General features: G+C 49.5%; 6 protein-coding genes across 6 annotated transcripts; 4 read left to right on the forward strand and 2 right to left on the reverse strand.

The window, feature by feature from the left end:
- Nucleotides 1–2,108: 2,108 nt before the first annotated feature.
- brlA (C2H2 type transcription factor BrlA) lies at nucleotides 2,109–3,651 on the forward strand (the record flags this gene model as incomplete). Its single annotated transcript, XM_058460908.1, has 2 exons — nucleotides 2,109–2,121; nucleotides 2,399–3,651. 2 exons carry the CDS (start codon nucleotides 2,109–2,111, stop codon nucleotides 3,649–3,651), a joined length of 1,266 nt encoding a protein of 421 aa, XP_058321485.1.
- A 4,645-nt stretch (nucleotides 3,652–8,296) lies between these two features.
- Nucleotides 8,297–11,215, reverse strand: N7508_002843 (uncharacterized protein; the record flags this gene model as incomplete). The annotated part of the gene is made up of 3 exons (XM_058460909.1): nucleotides 8,297–10,542; nucleotides 10,595–10,807; nucleotides 10,873–11,215. The coding sequence occupies 3 exons, from the start codon at nucleotides 11,213–11,215 to the stop codon at nucleotides 8,297–8,299; spliced, it is 2,802 nt and encodes a 933-aa protein (XP_058321486.1).
- Nucleotides 11,216–11,913: 698 nt separating this feature from the next.
- On the reverse strand, nucleotides 11,914–13,268 carry N7508_002844 (uncharacterized protein; the record flags this gene model as incomplete). The annotated part of the gene is made up of 2 exons (XM_058460910.1): nucleotides 11,914–12,534; nucleotides 12,585–13,268. 2 exons carry the CDS (start codon nucleotides 13,266–13,268, stop codon nucleotides 11,914–11,916), a joined length of 1,305 nt encoding a protein of 434 aa, XP_058321487.1.
- A 717-nt stretch (nucleotides 13,269–13,985) lies between these two features.
- Nucleotides 13,986–15,767, forward strand: N7508_002845 (translation initiation factor eIF2B subunit gamma; the record flags this gene model as incomplete). Its single annotated transcript, XM_058460911.1, has 3 exons — nucleotides 13,986–14,077; nucleotides 14,138–14,220; nucleotides 14,269–15,767. 3 exons carry the CDS (start codon nucleotides 13,986–13,988, stop codon nucleotides 15,765–15,767), a joined length of 1,674 nt encoding a protein of 557 aa, XP_058321488.1.
- Nucleotides 15,768–18,262: 2,495 nt separating this feature from the next.
- N7508_002846 (uncharacterized protein) lies at nucleotides 18,263–20,638 on the forward strand (the record flags this gene model as incomplete). Its single annotated transcript, XM_058460912.1, has 4 exons — nucleotides 18,263–19,207; nucleotides 19,263–20,121; nucleotides 20,172–20,542; nucleotides 20,591–20,638. 4 exons carry the CDS (start codon nucleotides 18,263–18,265, stop codon nucleotides 20,636–20,638), a joined length of 2,223 nt encoding a protein of 740 aa, XP_058321489.1.
- Nucleotides 20,639–22,784: 2,146 nt separating this feature from the next.
- On the forward strand, nucleotides 22,785–24,361 carry N7508_002847 (putative MFS transporter; the record flags this gene model as incomplete). The annotated part of the gene is made up of 2 exons (XM_058460913.1): nucleotides 22,785–24,135; nucleotides 24,195–24,361. 2 exons carry the CDS (start codon nucleotides 22,785–22,787, stop codon nucleotides 24,359–24,361), a joined length of 1,518 nt encoding a protein of 505 aa, XP_058321490.1.
- Between the last annotated feature and the right edge of the window lie 146 nt (nucleotides 24,362–24,507).

Raw genomic sequence — 24,507 nt, forward strand, 5'->3', positions numbered from 1 at the left:
TGAAACGCAGGGGCTTGCCGAGATCTGGGGTCTGTTTGTGGTGGTCGGGATTTGTAGATGGCCCTTGCTGCTTCCGGTCCGTGCTTCAAGAAATTGACCAGCGAGAAGTGCAGAAAAGAGATTAAAGTAATTTTCCACACTTGACGTATGACTAGAAAAAAAAAAAGGATCGAGTTGGTTATCTGGAGGTTGAGGCCGTACGGAAGGTTGAACTATACATGGGAGTCACACCAAACACCCAGGAACTCTGGGGTAATCCCCAGGGGTTTGAGAACAGCACTATTGAGAGCTATGCATCTGAAGAAGCACGTTAAAACCGGTTTTGCTCATGGCAGAAACACATGCATCAAAATCAATAGGCGCGATGGTGAATGTTTCACGTGGGAGATATTTAATAGTGAGACGCATGCGATTTCAGAGTGCAAGAGTGAAATCAGATCTGACTGTGGGTAGGATCGACAACGGTAGACGATACGCGGACTTCTGGCTATTGACTCGGGTGAACTTAATGGCTACAGAGTAGTGTTTTATTCTTTTACGAACAAGAGCGGCTCTAGAGTAAGAGCTGTCAGAAATCCGCCGCTTCGGTCCAAGCGCTCGACTATCTAGTATAGTCCACTCAGTGTTTCCAGTCCCAATTTCATGCGTAAGAATATAATCAAATCGGTGAAAGTAATCTAAATTGCATAAAGCACTTATCATAGACTGGCCCGACATTCAGGCCGATCACTATCTGGGCGGGTACAGACGAAGAATGCGAAACAGAGTGCGAAACTGAGTGCGAAACAGTGCGAAACAGTAAAGGTTCGACTGACCCGTGATGGATCAGACGCAGGTGCACGACCGAGCCGTTGGGTCCCAGAAGTATGGAAGTGAAGTGCGTGTTCGCATTCTTGGTGACGTGTTTTCTGACTTGGTCTGACTTAGGGCTAATCTTGGCACGGGGAAGTTCACTCGAGCACCGAAGATCGAACATCATACGACAATCACTCAAAAAGTACACTATTCATAGCGTTCAGAAAGCGAAGTAATAGGAGAATGTACAAATGGAATCTGGGATGCTTGGGGATCCGAAGATCACTCGCACAGACCAATTGAGGCCAACGTCTGACCTATCGCAAAAGTACAGATGCGATCGATCCAAGCCTCCACCGTCCGAGCGAGCTCATATTTTGCCGATTTATGGTTTCTGTAGTCTTTCAGCTACACATTATGAAGTGTACGCATGATCATAGCACAATAAAATCTCTCAATGTCTAAGTTGACCTGAGACCCCAAGTGGAGAGGGCGATCAGGGTCTCAGGTGGTTAGTGTGATCGACGAAACCCAGAAAGTCCGGGGAATCAGCTAGGATCCGCGCTGCATGTCAAATGGCAAATAGACTTCGCTCACATTGTGCGGAACTCAAGTGGTACAGCCGCCTAGACATTCCAATGTATGCTGCATGCTTCAACCTGCGAGATCAGATTGGCCATGGTGGAGACGGTGGATGGTTCGGGAGAGATGCATGAAGAAGAGAATATTGAGAAATAAAGTCAAAAAAGGAAAAATGGCAGAGGCGAATAGAAAATAAGCAAAATCCGAAAAAAAGAAAAGTGAGGGATGAGGCAATCAATCGTGTCGATCAACTTCTTTTCCCCCCAAAAAGGTACCAGGAACAAGCTTCCACTTCCTATATCTTGTAAGACACCGTCCCTCGATTTGCTCTTATCCTCTCCTCCTTACTGAGCCCTGTTCTTATAATCTCCCCTCCCCCTGCGGTCCACTCAATCAAACTGAGACCAGCCTCCCCTTCTGCTACCCCAGCACCTCGTTTCCCAGTAACAAGGTAGCGCGTCTAAGGGCCATCTGACACCAATAACGCCTACTTCGACCGTGTTCTAATCCAGCCACGGTCCTTGAGTCCCATTTTGGCAATCTGGGTCTCCATTCTGACGCGAAACACCACCACTCTGCGACACTACTTCCATTACCGGTCGATCCCAGCCCAGATCCAGCCGCAGACCTTTGCTGTGGTAACATAGGATCCCATAGTCTGCATTCCTGGCCTTGCTTAGGTACGCGTCGCGCCTCTAATCAGACCATAGGATCTGATCTGAGCATTGACCATGGCGTATAGCTGTAAGTCCGATCCCCACCCCCTCGGGATTCTATGCTCGACCAATTTGTTTATTTCTGCCCGTTTGTCCTCCATTCCCATCCTTCAGACATTCTTTCCTTTCCTATACTCCTAATACATTCTCTTGTGTCGTTTTCCTTCCTTGTCGTTCGTGTTCCTTCTCTCCTTCTTTCCCTCGAGTGTCTTCCTTCTTTTGACCTCATCGTCCCTCGCTCTACTCTACTATCTTGACCTTGTTCTATCATTCAATCTGCTTCAAACGCTAAGTGATTTGGACAGGCGAAACTATCGACGCTGTTGCACCACGATCTTTCAAGACAGAAGATATTGACGACATGAGACCTCACGGACAGCAAATCTCTGATCAATTGACTGTCGAGGTTGACTGCCGTTCTTTGGGCCCCAGTGAATGCCCCTCGATGACTTCGAGCTTTTCTCCTTTGGATTCTCCAACCCCAACCCCAACCAGTCTTTACAGCCAAGGCTCAATGGCTTCTCCCGGATGGCACGAAGCCCAGCACTACCACACCATGCCAATGGAAAGACGGACTTCAGCAACGCCACTGCGCAGCGCGTTCCGGATGGCCGATCTCACTTCCGGTGAAGGCATGGGTATGCCTTGCGGCAACATGGATCGCCAGGAACAGATGCCCATCTCCGAGTACCTGCCGGGTTACGATGAGAATGTTGAGCAGTTCTGGATTCCTCAGGATGTGCCCAAGACCTACCATGAACAATCGTTCCCTTACCAGGCCCCGATGCCTCAGTACAACCAAATGGCACGTAACTACTATCACCGTCCCCAGCAGGCTGGATATCTGCCCGAGTCAGCCTCCAACCCTTGTCTCTCTCGCCCGATCTTCAACCAGCCCGCTGAGCGGATGCCCAACTCGGCTTCCATGTCCAACATGATGCCCTGGATGCCATCGCACGAGTCATTGGTACCCCAGACTATTACCCCAGCCCAGGCTTTCCCTCACCCTCCTGCTACGCCTCCTGCTTCCACTTACTCCGAATTCCCTACGAACATTCCTACCTTTAAAACCCACACTCCTTCTACTCCTGTCCGATCAGTCTCACTGGGCACACCTACGGGCACCGATACCCCAGTGAGCCGGATGTCCGGACATGACTACCAGGAAGAATTCCAACTTTCTCCTGTTTACCGCGATGGTCTGATCCAACGCCACCGTCAGCCCTCTCGCAAGTCCTCGAAAAAGCAGCTGCTTCGATCCAACCTCAGCCTCGAGAACCTGCCATCCATTATTAAGCAGGTGCAGTTCAAGTGCAAGGAGCCTGGCTGCAAGGGTCGTTTCAAGCGCCAGGAGCACCTGAAGCGTCATATGAAGAGCCACTCCAAAGAGAAGCCCCATGTTTGCTGGGTCCCTGGCTGCCATCGCGCATTCTCCCGCAGCGACAATCTCAACGCACACTACACCAAGACCCACAGCAAGCGGGGGGTCGTAACCGATATGTCGCGACCCTCGATGATACCAGTCAAGATTATGATCCCGACTTTCGTGGCCAGCTGACTCCTGACGGTCGCCCCATCTACGGAAGCAAACTTGAAGATTCTATGCCCGATTGCGGTGAGCTCAGCGTCGATGGCTGGGATGACTAGTCCCAACGCAAGAAAAGCAAGAAAACCCAAGCAAAAAATGACGAAAACGACAAAAAAAAAAGTATTTTCCACGCGACTCCAAAAGAAAATATGGATTCTTATAAACAGAAACGCGCCAACATTGGCCCAGGATATTTGATACCCCGTCTCTGGATCGGCTGCCCACAGGGCAGAGGCATTACAGGCCAGATTGACCTCTGACTACGGCGTTGCACATGTCTTCTTGATCGGAGACTTTGGTTTTTTTTCCCCCCTTTCTTTCCTTTTCTCTTGCATAATTTGTTCGGTGCCACAGGTTGGGGAGGGACACTTTGAACGTCGGTGTTTATCTGGCGTTGCATATGATTTTTTACAGGTTGGGATCGTTCATAATAGCCCTCAGGGGTGGGCGATCGTGTACAATCCGCTACAACGTGATGTTATTTTTTTTTTTTTTCTTCCGCTTGTACCACCACCCATTAGCACTTTTGTGGCATAATATACAAAAAGATCTACATTCGATGTTGCATCTACAAGCATTTATACCCTTATAATATCATTAATTGAATTCTTTTCAATCCTACCTTCACCTCTCCCTTGGTTTTCCACCCCCCGGGCGCTCCGTGGAGACTCGAAAGGTTACACATCACTTCGCGTCTAGTCGGATCTCTCCAACAGATCTATCTGCTCTAGTGGAGCTGAGTGGACCTGGGAACGACCTCCGGCCAAATCAGAGACGCCAGACGCGCGCCATACAATTGTTATTTACTCCTCTCTACACTCTACTCTCCACATTCCACCCACAGCCTGTCTCCCTATTCGCAATTCCCCTGTTTCCGAAACGCGAGTCATGATCTACTCCCAAGTATCGACTTGATAATCTCTCTATGTATCTAAATCTGTAATCCGGTACCCAGTTGCGAATGTGGACGAACTCCCGAGCACATACGTTCATGTCCTGCATTGCAACACCGTGAACCATGCAGCCCAAAGAGGAAACTCCGCCACGCCACTTTCGACAGCGCAACACGGGCTTTGAAGCATGTGGAGTCTACAACATGGGTGCAAAGACAATGTTACCTCCTATCCATAGACTAAAAAAAAAAACAACCCAAAAAGCAAAGATTACACACTATACAACCGCCAAGAGCGGCGTACTTGTGCCTGGACTCTCGCCACAATGTCGAGATCGGGTCTAATGCGTCTGTACCTCCATTCCGTCTTCCCCATTCCCCATTTCCCGGACCCTGGAACTTGAAAACTGGGAAACTTGGACACTGGGGCTTGAGGGCGTTCAGTGGTTCCTTATTTTGCTTTTTCTATTGCTTTTGTTTTCTATTTCTGCAGTATGTGAGATCATCTAACGAACGCCTATCACCGCTATCTTCTTTCCCGCCTTCCCGACCTCAGTCTTCTAGGCAGCACCTTCTAGCTTTCCCGAGTGATCTTCGTGCATGGAATATCAGTCAAAGCCTGCGCCTCTTGTAGTTCCCAGCCTAAGGCATACCTACATGTGTAGTTGTCGTGGTGGCTGAGTTCCCTCTTCACCGCGATTCGGCAAGCCATTTCCCTATACCATTTCCATATCATTGGCAATCCCACCGCCACCATTTGTCCACACTGAAGAATTCGAATATTCAAGCAGTCAAGTCTAGACCTCACATTCACCCATTCCATTTTCTGTCGCTCTCGTTTCCCCTCAAATATCCCCCAATTTCAAATGCCAGTGACAAATCATCCGGTCCACCGCTACTCACAAGTAACCCGATCATGTACATGTACACTCTGCACGACGTTGACATAACTCGGTCTTTGACCAATTGCCGGATGATTTTGTCACACCGCGCTCTCTATGCTAGGTATATGCCACGCAGGCCGAATCGAGAAGTGATTTGACCCTTGTGGGGTGATCTGAAAGTGATATCCAATAATTTCTTTTGCTGCCTCGGAATTCTCCATATCACCGTACATGAGTTGTGAGATATGAGTTAACGTTCTAGAATGCATCCAATCAGGCACTGTTCATGTGCCACTTTCTTTCCTTTTTTCCTCTTCTCGTGTCTGGATCCCGAGTCGTTGGGTTCTGTGCCGTTTCTACAGTGTCGTGGCATCATCATTCACTCCGAGGCAGTTGTACTGCATGTGTGATGTGCGCTGGGTGCGATGTGATGTTCCTGGGGACGATACTGTACATTGTGGCTAAGCGGCATGCATTCAGCGTGGCTAATAGTTCCGTATTTTCCTCTCTCTTGCATTTCTACATTTTAATTTTCTTTTTCCATCTTCCTTTATACTTTCCCAGTTGGTATTTTTATTCCATTTTCTTCGTTCATACTCGGTCAAAGTAGCTACGCTACAGTAGCGTCCGGAATTACAACAATGACGCAGCATGCATGTACCCTCAACATCTCCCAACATTCCAGGGAGAAGGTTCCTGCCAGTAGGAAGATCGCTTTAGCTCATTACATTGGCATGTCTGTGCGCATGGACATTAGTCCTTAAGCGCATTGTACAGCTACATTTAGCCATTGACACACTGGGTGAATGAGACATTTTTCAAAGTTTGAAACTGCATAACTGCATGGACTTTCAGTCATCTGAGCGTCGAAGTCAATGTTTTTCTTTAAAATCTCAGACATTTTATGTGCATCGGGACTAATTTGACATTAATGGGTGCTTACTACTGTACTCTGTAGAGGCTACATGCATTGGAATGTGGTACTCAAGTTTTGAGAAAATGCTCTATTTATCAATTCTGCATTAGATTTAGGACCTCGAGGATTAGTATGAGCCATTTATTCATTAGCGTGCGATGCAGTGCATATGTACATTTATTAAAGATCTTTGATTTCATACTTTGCTGTCATGTCAGAACTGAGTTTAGGTGTTCCCTGCTAACTTTATCGGTGATGTACGGCGATCATGATCCCTGTTCCTGTCTTTAAATTTGGATTTAGAACGTACTCGTTCGATGCAGACTTTCCACGCAGTGTCACATTTGACCTGCATATGATTGGAAAGCACGATGATATAGTACCTTGTGTTCTGTTGGGAATCAAACTTGGCACCTTCTTGAGTCCGGAGACCGAGGTACTAAGATAGACGGTGTAGGGTATGATGATTCACCTCTGAGTTTTATTCCCTCTGCGTAAAGCTGATACTAGGATACGCAGATCAGCGTTGTGGTATAATAGCCTCTCCGCCTAAGTTTGCAGCAAAGTCGAGCCCGGGGCCCATGTCATTGAACTGCGGGCCAAGATGTAGCCGGGATTAATGTCATGGCTATGGCAACAATATTTCGATACCGTATCAAGCTGCCGTACAAGTTGAGAACTCTTTCGAATATCTTTTGAGGGCCGTGACGCATGTTGAGAATCGCGTGCGAGACATTTAAGTTTACAATCCATTTTGCAATCCGCTCATGGGTCTTATCCATGGCCCTTCTACTACTTTTTGCTATCACCCACTGGGTATATCATACATGCTAGTTCCTCCTCAAATCTAAGTCTTTTTCCACCCTTCAATGGTAGTCTATACTTCACTGTTGATAATTGTCCCAAATAGGCAATGCATGGAGCCACACCCCGGCCCGGCCAACGCCGCGCTGACAGATTCCTTACATAATCACACGACATAAAAAATTCAACACGTCAATCTCTGCAAGTTACCCAGCGAGAACCCCATAACTTCGGGCATAGTCTGCCACGCGCCGCTGCACTTCGCAGTCGGGCTGTTTGAAAGCATTTGCTCAATGGATTCATGTTGTCTGATTTTGCTTTTGCTATCTCAGTTCTCTGCCATTTCGTAGGACAAACTGACAAACTCTGGTCTTCCTTTACTGTGATGATCTCCTTTTCTAAATTGACATGACGTTCTCCATGAGTGTTCAAAAATATCAAGCTCAACAGTCTGAGTTCAGGATTACCAGAGTTTTTGTCTATTACATAGTTTAGACTTTTACAATGCACTTCTCTTCAATATCTCTCTTCATTTCCGTGATCCGATTAGCAAGTCGTATAAATAATCTCAAAGCATACTCGTAGCCTGCGACTGATAACTACGCACGTTATCTTCGCAATTCGAAGGAACAGTGAAACAGTTCTTGCATTTTGTCATTGCATTGTAAAATTTCCACAAAGATTATTCCAAGCCCCCAGACTCATAGAAAAGAAAAGAAACTCCTGTACAGAATGGTATCGAGTCTGATAAATCCCAGTTTTCCCGCCGAAACCGTGCCCAGATAGTACAAATCGCAGAAATGAAGAAAAAAAAATTGCAAGACGCCGACCTTTCATCTCCACGATGCCAGGCTCCTGTACAAATCTCCAAAACCCATATGAAAAGGACGATAATAATAAATAGAAAGTGCAGGAAAATTTCAAAAAGGCAATATTAAACAGCGATAATTTGCAAATCAAGCTGTTAACAGCCAGTCACATGGCCGCGTAAATGTCAAAACGTGAATCAGTCTTGCGCCATATTGTCCATCGAGTAAATTGCAAATCTGTCTCTGCCATACCGGGTATCATCAATCTTGTATGTTAGTTGTGCGATTAATGCCAGCAGTCGGACTGGCATCAATTGTTCATATTCATGCCGTGCATCGAATTTTGTTGTTGCATTTGTTGGGCAGCCTGAGCCTGCTGAGCTTGCATTATAGCAGCCTGGTTCGGGTTCATCCGTTGCTGACCTGGCTGGCCTGGTTGACCTTGTTGACCGATCGGTATACCTTCTCTCTCTCGTCGGATCAGTTCTTGAATCCATGCTTTGGCAGTCTTTTCCAGTCCGGCGGTGTATTGTTGAGCAATGTTGGGTGGATACTGGCTCGGTGGGCCAAACTGTGGCAAAAGTCGCTGCGACATGTCTTGTCGAAGGCGAAGCAGTCGCTGTTGGTAGAGCGTGGCATATCGTTGTTGCATGGCCTGCTGGGTTTGGGGAGGTTGGCCACCATTTGCTTGAGCGGCGGCCATTAGCATTTGCTGTTGCTGGGCTGTCATTTGCGATCTAGCCTGCTGTGGCTGGTTTTGCTGGCCTTGCATTTGTGCGTGCTGGCCTTGTTGCTTGGCCATTTGCATCTGCGCATATTGAGCACGCATAAGTTCAGCTTGGTATGCTTGCTGATTCTGCGGGGGAACTTTCTGGGCATTTTGATTGTTTTGTTGTTGTTGTTGCTGGTGTTGCTGAGCCTGTAGCATTTGTTGATGCGATTGAATGTTGTGCTGCGCATGCGCGTTGGCCTGAGCATTGGCTTGCATTTGGGCGAATTGCTGAGGCGTAATTTGGTTTTGGCCAAGATGTCCCTGTGCGAGCAACTGCTGCTGTCGCTGTTGCAACATGAGCTGCTGTTGGTGTGGATTAAGGTGTTGCATGTTTGCGCCGTTCATCTGTGGTGTGATACCCATGCCCTGGTTCATCATTGGGGTCTGAGCCATGTTCGGGTGATTGGGGCTACCATGATTCATCCGCTGGGTCGGTGTCACGTTGCGCATAATGGGAGTTGCGTGCGACATGGCCGGCGTACCCTGGGTCATCTGGGGAGTGCCGTGTCGACTTGGACCTTGTTGACTTCGCGAAGGGGCCATCGGGTGACCCATGGGGTGCGCATGTTGCAAGGCAGATGGTGGTCGTGGCGGACTGCCAGATCCAGACTGAGACATGGTCATCTGGACGGCCTGTGCCGGCATGGTGTTGCCAACGAGGGGCGAAGAAGTGACGTGCGGAGTTTGGTTGCGTACAACAGGCGAAGACTGCTGTCCTTGGTTCATGCCATTGGCTTGAGCCATAACATGTCTGTTTGATTGCTGTGCAGCGAGTTGAGCCTGTGCCTGTTGGGCGGCCAGTTGCTGTCTGCGAGCTTCCTCTTTTGCGTGTTCATCGGCTTGTCGCTGCTCGACCACGCGGCGTCGATCTCGCTCCTGTTCTTGCTGCTGTCTCTTTGCCAGCTCTTGCTTCAACTTGATTTCGTGTTCGCGCTTGGCCTTCTCCTCATGCTGCATGCGAATAGTTTCGATCGTCTTGAATCGAGAGAATCGGGGCTCGAATGGTGCCACGCCACCAGTGTCATCCACAACAGCTGCCTTCGACGCACCAGTACCAGAAGCTGTAGGTTCCAAACGCTCGTCCATAATGAGCATGAATCTCTCTTCTTCGGCTGCCAATGCCTCGTCTGCGGCAAGTTCGGCGATGGTTCTCTTGCGGCGCTTGGGCGAAGGTGGCGGATCGCAATGCAATGGACTTTCAAGGAACTTGAGTAATCCCTGTGCACCATCCAGGCTATGCACAGGTTCCAAGAAAAGTGGGGGAGCCATCGCCTGGATCATCTTGGATTCGCACTCGACGAGATCTTCCGGTGCAACAATAGTCCTCTGTCTCTTCGCACTTTGTCCACGATCTGCCTGCAGGCCTCCTTGGGTTGTCGCGTAAGAGGCCTGTTGGTTTACCTTGTTGGCTCTTGGGTCAGGAGTCGTGACAAGCAGTGTCAATTCCGCTTGCAAAGTTCGCGCGGTTGGATGAAGCACGGTAGTAAACACTCGAGGCTTAGACGGAGGACTTTTTTGCGATTGAGTGCCGTTCTGACCTTCCTGTTCACTTGCAGCCTGGCCATCTTGTTGGTTTGGAGCTGGCGTTCCATCGGTCTTCGCGCCTTGTGCATCGGAGGTGAGATGATTCTGCTTCGGGTATGGAACGTAGGCCGATGGTGTGACGTGCTCGTTGTAATTGTGAAGAGAGAAAGGCGTATTATTTTCGGTGGTTGATGACGCGGAGGTCTTCCTTGCTTGCGCGGAGACGGATTTGTGATCAATAACGCGGACGATGAGGCAGCCTAAGAAACATTAGCAAAGAATCAGTTGGCAAGTAATCACTGCCGAAGCTACCTTCGTAGAACTGCACTCCGCCTCGTAATAGCTCCTCGATCAGATCATGTGGAACAGTTCCAGCGCGAATGTGTTCAATGATGACTTTCATCTCGGAGTTGTAGGGGAAGCTGCCATCTTGCTGCTCAAATCGAAAATGTGTGGGATGCAAATGGACAATAAGAGATGGAGGGGACTTTGAATATTTCTTAAGGATGTATGATGTAGTTTTCACTATGCCGGGCGAGTTAGCGTTCGCGCGTTGCCATTGCCATTGCAGACAGCGCGCAATTTCTTACCATATGGTTCTGGTGCCTTTTTCCCAACCCTGTGAGCTTGGTCCATCATAGCTGTTCTCGTGATTGGCCGGCCAGATCGCGAGAGCTGATCAACGGGCCTTTGCGACTGGTTCCGGGTCCGGTTAAGGGGGCCTTTGAGCGAACTCGCCACATTGGCGGCGCCATTTGTGAAGTTGGAATTCGCGTTTACAGAAGCGCTTGTCGGAGGACGTTTAGAGGCGGAGGTGGGTGAGGATGAAAGTTGTTGGCCCTTGACCCCGTTGACCGCGGCCTGGCCGAAAGGCGGGGGCGGCCGCTTCATCTTCGGGGTATGAGAGGTCGGTTTGGAAATTGCAGTCGCCATGTCGTCTGTACCGGTTGCGCAAATTCGGTATGACTAGTAGTTTAGGAATGCGACTGATCGGGATGCCGATCTGATGATGTTGAATGGAAGCCGGGAAATGACTAGGGTCGATGCGCGAGACATGTGGGGATAGATAGGGTAGCACCGGTCACCAGCACAGCTGGAATCAATGCGAAAATGTTGGCCGAGACAAGCCAGATGGGTAAAAAGAATGAAAGAATGAAAGCGCCCCGATAATGCTGCTGGGAAGGGGTAGGCTCGGAGAAGACGCTGGGCGAGGTCTTACAGAGGGAGGTGAATGATGCCAAGCCGCGGTGACAATAAGTCACGTGAAGCTTCCCGCAATAGGACTAGCAGCTCTGCCCTAACATACGATCAACATGAATGAGATCAATACTGAGGTTGTTTCCGTGAGTTTCTGTTATTGCTGGGATACAGCTCAACAGAATAATGCTTATGAATGGTCTATTGAAGTCAAGGAAAAACAAATTAATTCTGTGAGATATCTTTATTGCCGCACGTGACAATAAAGCTCTATGCTGTCAGAAAACAAACATATCAAATCCAAGTAGAACAATCAAACAGGGGAATAGGGTCAATCAATCATCAGGGCAGTAGAGAAACAGGTATACACATGGAAAATAAAAATCAAATATCAACATCAACAACATCAAAGTCATGGGGCAACGATTCGGAATCTAGTCCAGATCACGCACGCGTCGTCGCCAGTCATCGCCTACTCGGAGGACATCGACGACGTCAATACGTTTACCGATGCCTGTTGTGCCTTCTTTCTGCCACCATTTCTCTCCCTTCTCACCAAGAGCAGACTCATCATCGCTGTCGATGAGCCCACCTCGGCCACCCTCGTCCCCAACCACAACAATGACCTGGCGAACCCATCCAGAGATGTGCTGGACTGCATCGCCTTCATTGCCGGTCAGAGACTCCTGAACATAGACAAGATCGGGAGACAGGTGTCGGACGAGGTGCACATATCCACTAGCTGTGCTGAAGGGCATGATCATAGTCTCCTTCTCAACCAGCGCTTGGGCCTGTGTGTAGAGTGTCTTGAAGAAGTGGCTTGTGCCCTCCAAGCCATCTTCGCGAGGTTCGACGGCAGCCAATTCGCCGGAGGCCAGTTCTCCAGAAGAAGCAGCTTCTTCCGTGGCAATATTCGAATAAGACGAGGCGAGAGAGAGCGTGGGCCCAGAGGAGCCTCCCTGCTTGATAGCGTGTTTCAAGTCCGGAGCGTAGATCAAAATGAATACCTTGGAGGTTTCCAAGTCAATGTGTTCAGGAAGATGTGAGAGGATAGACTGTGTTTGTCAGAAAAGCTTGGGTAAATATTACGGGTGGATAAGCTTACTGCATGCTCAGAGGCATAGTCATCGGATTCAGCCGGCGAAAGCGAGGAAACAACAATCGCAACAGTCTTCTTCTTCTTCTCGAAGGACTGGCCTGCATTGACTCCACGACTAGGCAATCCACCACTCATAGTTGGCGCGACTGCTGCTTGTTGACTCCTCTCATGAGCTCTATTTTGAGCTTCTTCCGACCATCTGGAGTGGTCCTCGAAGTCGCCTTTGTTCTCTTCGCGAATAGAGGTGAGGGCACCACCAACGAAAGCTCCTGCAGCAGTAACACCTGCTACAACTCTCTTGCTGGCGCCATCGAAGATTTGCTGAGGACTTGGGGTGCGGCGCAGAGCGCCCTGCATGCGCGCCATCATACCATGGTCATACGAAGCATCACCGGGGAGCACTTCTGCACCTGTACCTCGTGCATAATCTCCAGCGCCATATGCAGGTGGGGGGAAGTCACTGCTCGGAACAGAAGGGGGAGGATAAGGGACATCGCCGTCGTGGGGTTGATCGTCTTCGTCGTCATCGTCGTTTCGTTCGCTCCAGATCCAAGCGGCAATGCTGATAGTTGCAATTCCAGCGGTCAAGGCCAAGGGTAACCAATATCCCATGGCAGTTCGTCCGCCGGTTGAGCTGAAGCCTCTCCCGGCTCCGCCGCGGCGCTGCCGAGGATCCTGGGGGAAAGACATTGCGGTGTAGATTAGAGGTGGCACATCAATTAATCGGGATCGCAATGACTTGCAGGTCGCATATCATTTGTGATAAAGAAAAGGGTGGGGAAAGGGGATGGAAGGATGAAGTCCCTGGCCCTCGGAGCCCAGAAACATGTGGCTGGTGAGCATTACCGCGGTGTTTACTCCTGTTTGTCCTGTTTGCGTCCGATAAATCTGGGGGCTGACCCGGGGCTGGGATTATGTAATCTTAGCCCTGGAACATGCGGTAGACAATCACACAGGCCAATTGAGTACTCTGCTAAATAGGTCATTTTCGCTTTAAATGCTTGATATCATCAGACAGGTATCTGGAGAAGACTTCATTTTCTAGTCTCTATATTTCACCGCTCGCAGATTGCACACACCGCCTATTATAAACGTACCAGTACAACATCATTTCTGGTAGTCAAATGAAGCTGCAAAGCCTAGTTTAAGCTGGGTGTAGCTGCTTTGGTTAATAATTGTAATTAGTAGGCTACTACCGGCTATAAGGTCTTAGGAGAAGTAAACACAATTTCCGGTCAAAGTAATGATTTACTTCTTGTCTGATAGTACCGGCAGAATCAAAGGCGGGTCAACCGGGCAGATAATTTGTCCCACTATGTGATTCACGCTTCGACACTTCGCATAGCTCGCCCTCATAACTTCTCAAGACCCCAGGTGTATGAGGTGTACGGTCTGAACTGAAAAGAAATGCCTCTTCCAGTACCCCACACTGGGTTTCAAGCCCTGGTCCTTTGTGGCCCCGGTGTCTCGCTCAACACCTTCACTTCAAATCCCGAAGAGTCAGTATCTCAAATATTTTGTCCATACCGCGCAATTCTCGCTAACATATGGTGGTAAAGGTACCCAAAATGTCTTATTCCAGTCGCCAATCGGCCCATGATCTTCTATACTATCGACTTCTGCAAACGCATGGGAATTACTGGTACGAGCTTCCTCTGATCGCTGGGCGATGAAAGACTAACCTTGATAGATATCATATTGGTCACTCCTCCTTCGTCCCTCGCACCTCTCCAGGCTGCTCTGCGACAAAACCCTCACCTTACCTCGATACCCTCGCCCTCGCCCTCAGTCATTGCCCCCAAGGACCTAGACATGACAACCGGAACCGCAGAACTGCTCCGCCTCCCCGAAGTTCAAAACTGCATCAAGTCCGACTTCCTTCTTCTTCCCTGTGATCTTATCTGCGAAATCCCCGGCGAGACTTTGTTGGAGTCGTGGATGATCTTCCAGAGCGCTCTCGGCGGCAGCAGCACAGTTCGGGAAGGGCGCAATGCGCATGGCCCCACGAGCTCGGGGCCTGGTGGTGAACAGGGTGGACGCCGCGGTGGTCTAAGTGTCTTCTATCAGACGCAAGGACGTGAGGAGAGCGTCAAGGGTGAGGCTACTGACTTTGTGGCCATCGCACCATTGGAGAAGGACGAAGCCCCCGCCGGACACACCGAAGACCTCTCCAAGCTGGTCATGTCTATGCCAATGTCAACACTGAAGGAAAAGATGGAAAACGACAAGGGATTTCTTGTGCGTCATTCCCTCGTGGACAAGCACGCACAGGTTAAGATGTTGTCTAGCTACCGCGATGCACACCTCTACGTCCTACCTTACTGGGTTAAGGATTTTGCCCGTCTGAACGAAAAATTCCAGTCCGTCAGTGAGGATCTAGTTGGCTGGTGGGCCAAGGCCGAGTGGCAAGAAGGACTCGGCGCCAAACTAAAGATGAACGAGATTTTCCAGCGACAGGGTCACTCTCTACCCTCCGGTGAGGACGCAAGCCACGACGGCGAATCACTCGAGGAGGAAATCGATCTACAGAGCATGAGCACTACCAAGGCCACATCGGCCATCGCCGAGTCAACACGGAATTCAGAACCCCAATACGCTTCTCGCGTCAAGGCTCCGACAGCATCTCAAAGCTTGAAGGCTAGCTCTTTGCCACCCATGCTTGCGTATGTCCAGAGAGGCTCAGCGCCCTTTGTCCGACGTGTCGATTCGTCAGCTATGCTCTTATCCACTTCTCTCCGCCTTGCCAAGCTAGAATCTACCGAGGAAGTCGGTCGTTCGTCCGCCTCTGCTTTCGCCCACAACCACAAGGTCTCCTACCCGGCTGGTGTTGCCCAGCGCTGCACTGTCACAAAGAGCGACTGTCTCCTTGACATGAACGTCACAATCGAGGAGAAGTGCGTAGTCAAGGAGAGTGTGATCGGAGCAAACTCCCACATCTCCAGCGGTGCCCGATTGACCCGTTGTGTGGTGATGGACGGAGTCACCGTTGGACCGCGGGCAGTTCTTACAGGATGCATTATCGGCCGACGAGCCAAGATCGGCAGCGAATGTGTGCTGAAGGACTGCGAGGTTCAAGATGGAAACGTTGTTCCTGATGAGACGGACGCCAAGAATGAAAAGTTCATGGTCTTCGAGGGTCTTGATGATGACATGGATGACGATTTCGAGGATGACCAGGACGAGCTATGATTACTGAATATTACATACAGTAGATGTTCCGGGTGACTTCCTTGGGCTTTGATTTAGTTCTTTCGATATGTGTTCATGACAAGGAAAAAAGAATAGAATTACTTATACCCCTGTGTCTGTCATAATTGGTGTAGCTTTAAGATTGTGTCCGTAGTTCCTCACCGGGTATATGGATAGGGCAATTGGTGTGAAATACGAATTCTTCGCATACTTGGGGCAGCTCGTATAAGTTTCAAGATTCGTATCCACCAGGCTTGAGGTCTACACTGTACGTGAAAATTTTCATCGGTAGTCCTACAGATGAGCCTTCGTGCTTAAATACTCTAGTACCTAGGCTCTTCCCAAATATATGTATCGTAGAGTCGAGCAAATACCACAACACTAATTGACCTCTGAATTAGCAATGAGTCGATCATGAAATCTAGTGGGGAGCGTTTCAAAGAAGAACTCTCAAGATGTAAGTTATCCACCGCGGCTCGAGTGTATCAGATAAATCCGATCCAGGAAATGCCTCTCGAACTCGAAACTAAGCCCAAACAGCCGGAACCAAACTCTTTACATTCAAAGTCTTCAATAGTAAATGAGATCTGCTAAAAGTTCTAACTGCCGTTGATGGTATGATGGCACAAGCGAGGCTCCACAATTCCCCGCAGAAAATGTACCTTGCGAAATTTAGTGTGCCATGTATGCCAATACCATGCTACTGTAGGTACTAATGGTGCAGCCTGAAAAAACCAAGCTTGTACTTTGGAAGCACATGTGCATTAACAGTCCGGAGTAAGATCCGCACGAATAGGCGGGAAGAGCATCTAACCATGAGACTCGGGATTTGGAAATCCCTACAGGACAATCAACACCGTAGACAGGATCAGCGCACTCAACTCCACGTGTGAGCCAATTTCTCCGCAGTTCCATTGCATTTCATTTCCCTTTCTTTATGTATCCTAGTAACCCCCTGGATCAGCCACATAGCTCCGTGCACACGCCCAGAGACAAAAAGGGGAAGGGAAAATGGAACATAGTCTACGCACAGGCATTTGTACTGGGGTAATGAAACCAAGGATGGCGGATTGATGATTTGCTTGACTTATGCAATCTAACAGCGCGCTAATGCCGGATGGGTCTATCATGCCGAGTCTCCATTCATGGTATGATGTTTAAGGATGCATATACATATTGTTGTAATTGTAAGTATAAGTGTAAAACGTACAAATGAGCCGCGATCGGCAAACTGATGGTTCTTTGATTGGATATGGATGCGAGAGAATTATATGTGAAGCACAGCCTGCTGAACGGGTTTGGCGTGTGTCGATCACGCGGGAACTCTGTGGATCGAGAGGGGACGTGGAGATAGATAAGACTGTGCATATAGTACAGTACAGTGTGCATATAAGTTATTCCGTACAGATCAGTTATAGGAGTACAATCGCAGTACTCGGATGGCACCGATAAGCCCCGAACTCGCACGTCAAGGGCAAAGTGAGCGAGTCGTCATAGTACACTAGTAAGGTCAGTCAGATATTGTGCACCGGTCAGCTACTAGAGAATATGAGCCTCATGCGACGTTAGTGGTCAAGATAGATATGTGTCTCAGATGCACCGGCCATGGATTAACTGAACCGTGGTTCTGTTCGGCCGTGCCCTATTCCAAGTTCCAAGGTTCAACAGTTCTCCAGATATCCCACGAACATTATACAGCTACGGGGTATGGACATAGAAGTTATCCATTCCCACCTTTATCTTTCAAATTGGCAGACGTGGCGTGCTGGAAAGTTGCACTTGGCTGCAGTGCTAGCCCGATCGGACTCTTCTCCTCCACGTTCTTAGACTAACGCATGTGCACACGGTGCAGGAATATACAATACAGTGCACTGACTCAAGAGACTTTATGTCTAATACAGTGAAGGGATGTGGTATGGCCCCTGATCAAAGAACATCCAACATCTAGAGAAACAAAACATAGAATACATATCATAGAATAAAATAGAATGAATAGAACTGGATAAATAAAGCAATACTCTGTACAGGACTAGTAATCGATATAACGCATGTTTTGCCCGTAATTCCCGATCCATCCCCCTAATCTTCAACCTCAGACCCCTCCTATTTTCCCCCTTCCCCCTTCACTTTTCTTCCCTCTCATGGCTTTCTAGCCTGACTTTCGTTTCTTCCTCGTCTGGTTTCGAGTTTCCTTCTGCATCTCCAGCGTCCTTTTTTTTATTTTAATCGTTGTACCACTATTTATGTCGTTACAGGTATGGCCCCTTGGCTGACGCGGTCGGTCTTCATCCTGCATCCCTTTTCTCTTTGATCTCCACCTGTCAACGTTCTTTTTTTTCCCTTCTCTTTTCTGACAGCTCTCTTGATGGTAGCATCCTGTTCCTTCGGTTCCCCTTTGACGAGATCACCTTTTCCTTCGGGTCTTTTCCTGTCTCCTCGATCACGCCTCCCGGACGTGATTCGTGATTCCTTGACATACTGGTGGAGAGTACAATATGGCCGCGTTGGTTCAGACGATTCCGCAAAGTAGTACGGTACCTGTGCTCCAGACGCGTCCTTCCTCTTCTTCCGGCACTTTCAGCCAAAATCAGGCCTCGCACATCCAGAGCATGTCTTGGACTTCATTCAATGGCAATTCTGGGAACTATCGAGCAGGACATCCGGTAGTGGCTCCATACGCCTATCCGAACCTGGGGCAATCTTCCCAAAACCGCCAGTCGTGGTCCCCCCATCTCCGCCCAGAACATCGCACCTTTTCCACCCCTACCTCTCCCCAAGTCCCCGGGAATCAGGCATACGCCACCCCCCGAAACCCCCATACTGCAGCTGGCTCTGTATCGAATTCCTCTTCTTCCAATTCTTCCTTCCGTTCCCATGTTTCCAAGGACGACAGTGCACTTCCCTCGAGGCAACCGAGGAGCGATCAGCCGCTCCGCCCCCTATCCACCGCCAACCTCCCTCCCCCTTCCGTTATGAACATAAACTCTCCCAAGCCCTCTCCGAACCGGTATCGACGTGCCAACCAACGGGCTGAAGCCGCCGCATCGGCTGCTACTTCTGCTCCAGTTCCGACCGTGGTGGTTGATGATCACAGCACTCCAACCGTGCCTCGACCGAGCATGCACAGTCGAGTTGCCAGTGTAGATGATGTGTCACATGGCGAGAGAACACAACCTGAACGTTATCGGCGTCGAAGCTTGGGCAATATGGACTCCTCTGCGTATCCAAACCTGCAACTAGACCTCCAGTCGACTGCAACTGGACCTGCATCGGGATCTGCATCGGGACCTGCATCGGGACCTGCATCGAGACCTGCCTCAGGGCCCTACGATTTCATTGCTTTTGACACCAACACCAACACCAACCAACGGCCAGTGTCTTCACACTCTCACCGGGACAGCCTCGGTAGTAATCACTCGGCCCAATCATCGACTTCCTCGGTAGGAATATTCGCCCGCAGCAGTGTAAACGAACCCCTACTAACGTTTTATGCAGACCCGTGAGGGCACGCCAGACTCCAGCTCTGCGACAAGCAAGACCGGAAAGTCCGACGACAAACGAACGACTAAGCCATCGCCTTTGTCACAACCCGTTTCAACTGAACCCGAACCCCCCAAAACTACTCCTCAACCCGACACACGCAAAACCACACCACCATTAGATTCCCCCGCTGCGAAGCGTCTCAATGATCTGAAAAATGAATCGAAGCGCCCCGGGAAATCACGCCTGAGACGGGCCTTCTCATTTGGTAGTGCGTCTGAGCTCCTCAAAAACTCTGCACAAACCAATGCCGCCAAGCGAGAAGCCATTCAGCTCGAGAAGGAGCGCCGTGAAGCTCTGAAGGAAGAGCTGGGACCTGAGCAGGCCGCAATTGCCGAGCAACAGGAATTGAGTGGACTGGGTAACAGCATCTATTCCAACCAAGGCCACTTCTTCACTGGATCTACCGACAACCTCTCCGTCTCATCCACCGCCTCATCTGCTTCCATGATGCTTCGTAAAATGGGCAAGGGTATGAAACGGTCAACCCGTTCATTGGTGGGCATGTTCCGGCCGAAATCGGTCGCCAGCATCGGCTCCGTCGAGGCCCCCGCTGGCGAGACTCCACCCCCGCAGATCACCGTGGTGAACGTTGAGGCGGAGAGGGAGAGTGTCGCTGTCAACCCAGATCCCCAGGAGATGCCCCGGGGAGGTACAGTCTTCCCCAGAGTTGAGGGCGCTTCTGAGGTCCGACGGTCTACTTCCGTCCGGGAACGAGCCGCATCCGAGAACTCCCAGTCGCGTAAGAGCATCGTGGGAGGAGAACGCGAGCGTGCGGAGATCCTGAAAGCTGTCCACAAGGGTATTCTGAAAAGTATGTATTCCAATCCTCAGTGTCCTGAGTGATATACTAACATGTAATAGAAACTCACTCCGACCTCGGTGTCTCGTCGCCTTCACATGCACTCAACGGCAGTGACTCGCCGCACTCCAGTGCTCCCCCCACACCCGACGAGGCCGCTCGCTCCCCAGCTCACCAGACCGATTCCGTCAAGATCGCCGGCGAGGACTACTTCCTCTCAACCGCAGGGCGGTTCTCGGCTTCCGAGGCCAAGAGTGCACCTATCACCCCACAAGGTGTTGCTGGTAGAAATATTGTCTTCAGCCCTCGCATTCAGTTTCACGAGACCTGGCCTAGCGGCGAGTACGACCGTCGTGGAGAGATTGCGACGTGCAACCGTCTCACTCCCCTACTTGCTCAGCAGATTCGGGAGGAGATCAACAACTTCAAAATGGTGAGTGCAATTACATATTGCTTATATTGCATGCTAACAACCTCGCAGGAGATGGAAGTTCATGAGAATTCCAAGATCTACACGCACTTCATTTAAGTTTTGGGCGGGAGTTTCTTTGCATGGCTCGGTACTGTCCAGCAAGCGATTTCAGGCAGCAACCGAGCTCGCATCTATCCATAGACATGCATTAATTCCGGCGAATGGTGTTTGATGCTTTTTTTTCTCGCGAGCATGAGATGGTCCGACCGGGTCTTGACTGATTCCAAGGATTCACTCTAGCGATTTGACCATAACAATCGTACTTCGGCGGCAACCCGCTAACAAAACAAAAAACGGTGCGGCTTTCTGGAATCTTAATGGTCTCTACTGCATGTACCAGCACCAAAACAATATCAGGACTGTTCACCTCGAGCTTCGCCTCCTGGTGATCTTGATCTAATGAAACTTCCTGCCATCTAATCGGCGTGGCAGTCCTCGTTCCTCACTGTTTCCTTTTCCTTTTCTATTTCACTTCATTCCTCTCTTTCTGCATCGTGCATCTGAATCATTGTCATTGAATATTGGGAGCGTGGGTACTGGGCAGTTCTTTTCTCTTTTTCATTTTCCATCCTCTCTCTCCTTTCTCTTGTCTTCTAGCACATTGTTTCTCCTGTCATGGTCATGTCTGGGCCCTTTCATATCTATCCTCTTGAGCTCTACTTTGAAATCCACATCTGAGCCTTTTCTTGCATTTCGTTTGCATTCTGTCTCGTTTGTTTCGTAATTGTCTTTAATGGGCGGATATCTCGGTGACTATCGACAATGGATCTTGTTCTCCGTCCATTTGTACTGTAGTCGAGTCAAGACGTAATGTAGATACTCTATCAGTTACTGTTTGCCATTTGCCGTGTGTATTGGTGTAAACTTCACAAAACATAATGTTTGCACAATTACCCCAGACCCATACCCTCCATGAAAAAAGTGTGATACATACATACCTCAAATCCAAACAGAAACAGAAAATGTCGCAGGATTCTTACCCTCCTGGTGCCTATTCCAAGATAATTGGCACGAATATCCCGAGACATCGGAGGAAGAAGGTATGAAGAAAGGTCCCGAAAGGAATGAAGGGATCGGGAAACCGAAATATCGGCAAAACATCGGGGGGATCTGTCATTCATGCCTGTGATTGGCATGATCGACGGGTTAGTCCTTATTTGAAGGGAGTATTTGCATACTTCTGATAGAATGCGTGGTGGTTGGATTTGAGATCTGTGCTGGAAGTATATGTATCTTGTTAGTTGAACTTTGGATAAGTAGATGAAAATAAGTTAGTATCTGACCATCTATAACATTAATTCATTTTTACATTGATTGCTGTCTATTTGGACTGACTGCTCACAATGAAGTCCATGACAAATACCAATATGCACCTAGACTGCAAAGCATACTCGTAGTCTGGGTCTGGATCATGTCGGTTGCTCGTCGGTTTATACTTCCTGTTAACATAGATGCCATGCCAACATTCCCAACTCAGTCGAAACCATTCATCTCCATCGCCTTGAACTTCCAGAAACAAACCCGAAGAGAATAATTGTCCGGTTCCAGGACCCCCACGCTGGCTGAGATGCTACCTACAACAGGTCAAGCCTCAAACAACACGGTTAGATACCAAGACAAGCGGTAACCCCCACGCGGGGTGATCTTTCCTTCATCAACCCATGTTTCCAATTCTCTCCCCCCCTCCCCCCCCCGCAAAAAGTACAATTGGGCTATATCTGGGGGTTGCATTTCCCCAGTCTTTGATCCCCACTCTATGCCGGGGTATCGTAGCCATTGGCCCTGCGTTGCATGACCCTATCCTCAACAGACTAGCTCGTCTTTCCGAGCGAATCGAGCCCGGTCTGGGGCGTTATCAAGACCGAGGTTGCAATGCCATAGCCGGGATCAGTCTTGACTCTCTCCGATCCCCAGTCCCCCATCCCTCTCAAGCCCGGTGTTTGCTCCAGGCTATTGGCCATGCACGCCACATGTCTTTATACTTCCGGAGTCAAGTAGTCTGAGGGTGCAAGTCACCCCGAGTTGCTGCCGAGATTGGGTTTGTCCTTCTTGCGGCCATTTTTCTTTCATTCTTATACCCCTTGCATTCGCTGGTATCTGGCTATTTACTTTGTCCATACTTCCAGAGAGTTAGTTGGGTGTTTTACTACTCATATCTTTCTCTTTTGCCTTTCTCCTGCTCTTAGAGCAGTATTGGTCCATGATGTCTCCCAGAAACTCAGACATCGAGGTCGGTGATGTTGACAAGGCAAATGCCAACAATGTCGAAGTCATCGCCAACGCCGACAAGCCAAACCCCCAAAAGGAAGCCCCGGCCTCGGTGGCCACTCTCACACCGGGAGAACGTACCAAAGCAGAGAAAGCCCTCGTCCGCAAGATCGATATCCGCCTCTTACCCATGATCATCCTCATGTACATCCTCAACTACCTCGACCGAAATAACATCGCCTCAGCCCGCCTAGCAGGACTGGAAGAAGACCTGGGATTGGTTGGAAACCAATTCGCAACCTGCGTCAGCATCCTCTTCGTCGGCTACCTGCTAATGCAAATCCCTTCAAACCTAATGCTGAACAAATTTGGCAAACCAGCCCTCTACCTCCCAACCGCAATGATGCTATGGGGAATAATCTCTACAGCAACAGCAGCAGCATCAAGCTACGCCGGCCTGGTAGTAATCCGATTCTTCCTCGGTTTCGTCGAAGCGGCCTACTTCCCCGGCTGTCTCTACTTCCTCAGCGCCTGGTACACGCGCAAGGAATTAGGCTTCCGCACCGCAGCCCTATACTCAGGATCCCTCCTCTCAGGCGCATTCTCCGGCCTGATCGCAGCTGGAATAACAAGCAACATGGACCACGTCCTGGGTCTCCGCGCCTGGCGCTGGCTCTTCATAATCGAAGGCGCAATCACCATCGTCATCGCCTTCGCAGCAGTCTTCGTACTGCCCAATTTCCCACGAACAACCAGCTGGCTCAGCGAAGAAGAAAAAGAACTCGCCGTCTGGCGCCTCGAAGAAGATATCGGCGAAGACGACTGGGTCGACAGCGAACAGCAGACCTTCCTGCACGGCGCCAAACTCGCTTTCGCAGATATAAAAACCTGGGTGCTGATGCTGATGATCCTCTGCATCGTCTCCTCAGCCTCCGTGACAAACTTTTTCCCAACAGTCGTCGAAACACTCAACTACGGCAAAATCGAGACTCTCCTCCTCACAGCCCCGCCATACTGTCTCGCCGTCTTCTGTGCGTTCGCAAATGCCTGGCACGCCGATCGAACCGGCGAGCGCTATTTCCATGTTACATTGCCTCTCTACCTCTCGGTCGTGGCATTCATCATTGCAGCCACGACGATGGGGACGGCGCCAAGATATCTTTCCATGATGCTTATGGTTCCGTCGTTCTATTCTGGCTATGTTGTTGCTCTTGGGTGGATTTCGAATACTTTGCCTCGTCCGGCTGCTAAGCGTGCTGCTGCGCTTGCGGCTATTAATTGTGTTAGCAATGCTAGCAGTATCTATGCTAGTTACATGTATCCCAATAGTGATAAGCCGCGGTTTGGTATGTGTTGCTCTTGAAATTGACCCTTTTGGGCGATTGATTGCTGACTTTGATTACAGTGCCTGCCATGTCTGTCAACTGCGCCACGGCGTTTATTGCCATTGTTGCTGCTACGGTGCTGAGGTTCATGTTGGTTCGTCTTAATAAGAAGCTTGATCGCGGTGAGGAGGTTGAGGGGGCTGTTCCTGGTGAGGGGAGTCGTCGTGGATTCCGGTTCTTGGTATAAGTGGACTTATGGCTATAGTCTATGGAGAACTTGGGTTGTGTTTCATTGTTGCTTGTCTCGTTGCAGGACAAGCCTATTTCATATCATGCTCAGAACCTATATTATAAGAATAGGACTAGATTGTCTAGATAGAACGGAGCAGCTTT

This window comes from Penicillium antarcticum, assembly GCF_028974205.1.
Source record: "Penicillium antarcticum strain IBT 31339 chromosome Unknown utg000003l_segment0_segment0, whole genome shotgun sequence".
In the NCBI taxonomy this organism is placed as follows: Eukaryota; Fungi; Ascomycota; class Eurotiomycetes; order Eurotiales; family Aspergillaceae; genus Penicillium; species Penicillium antarcticum.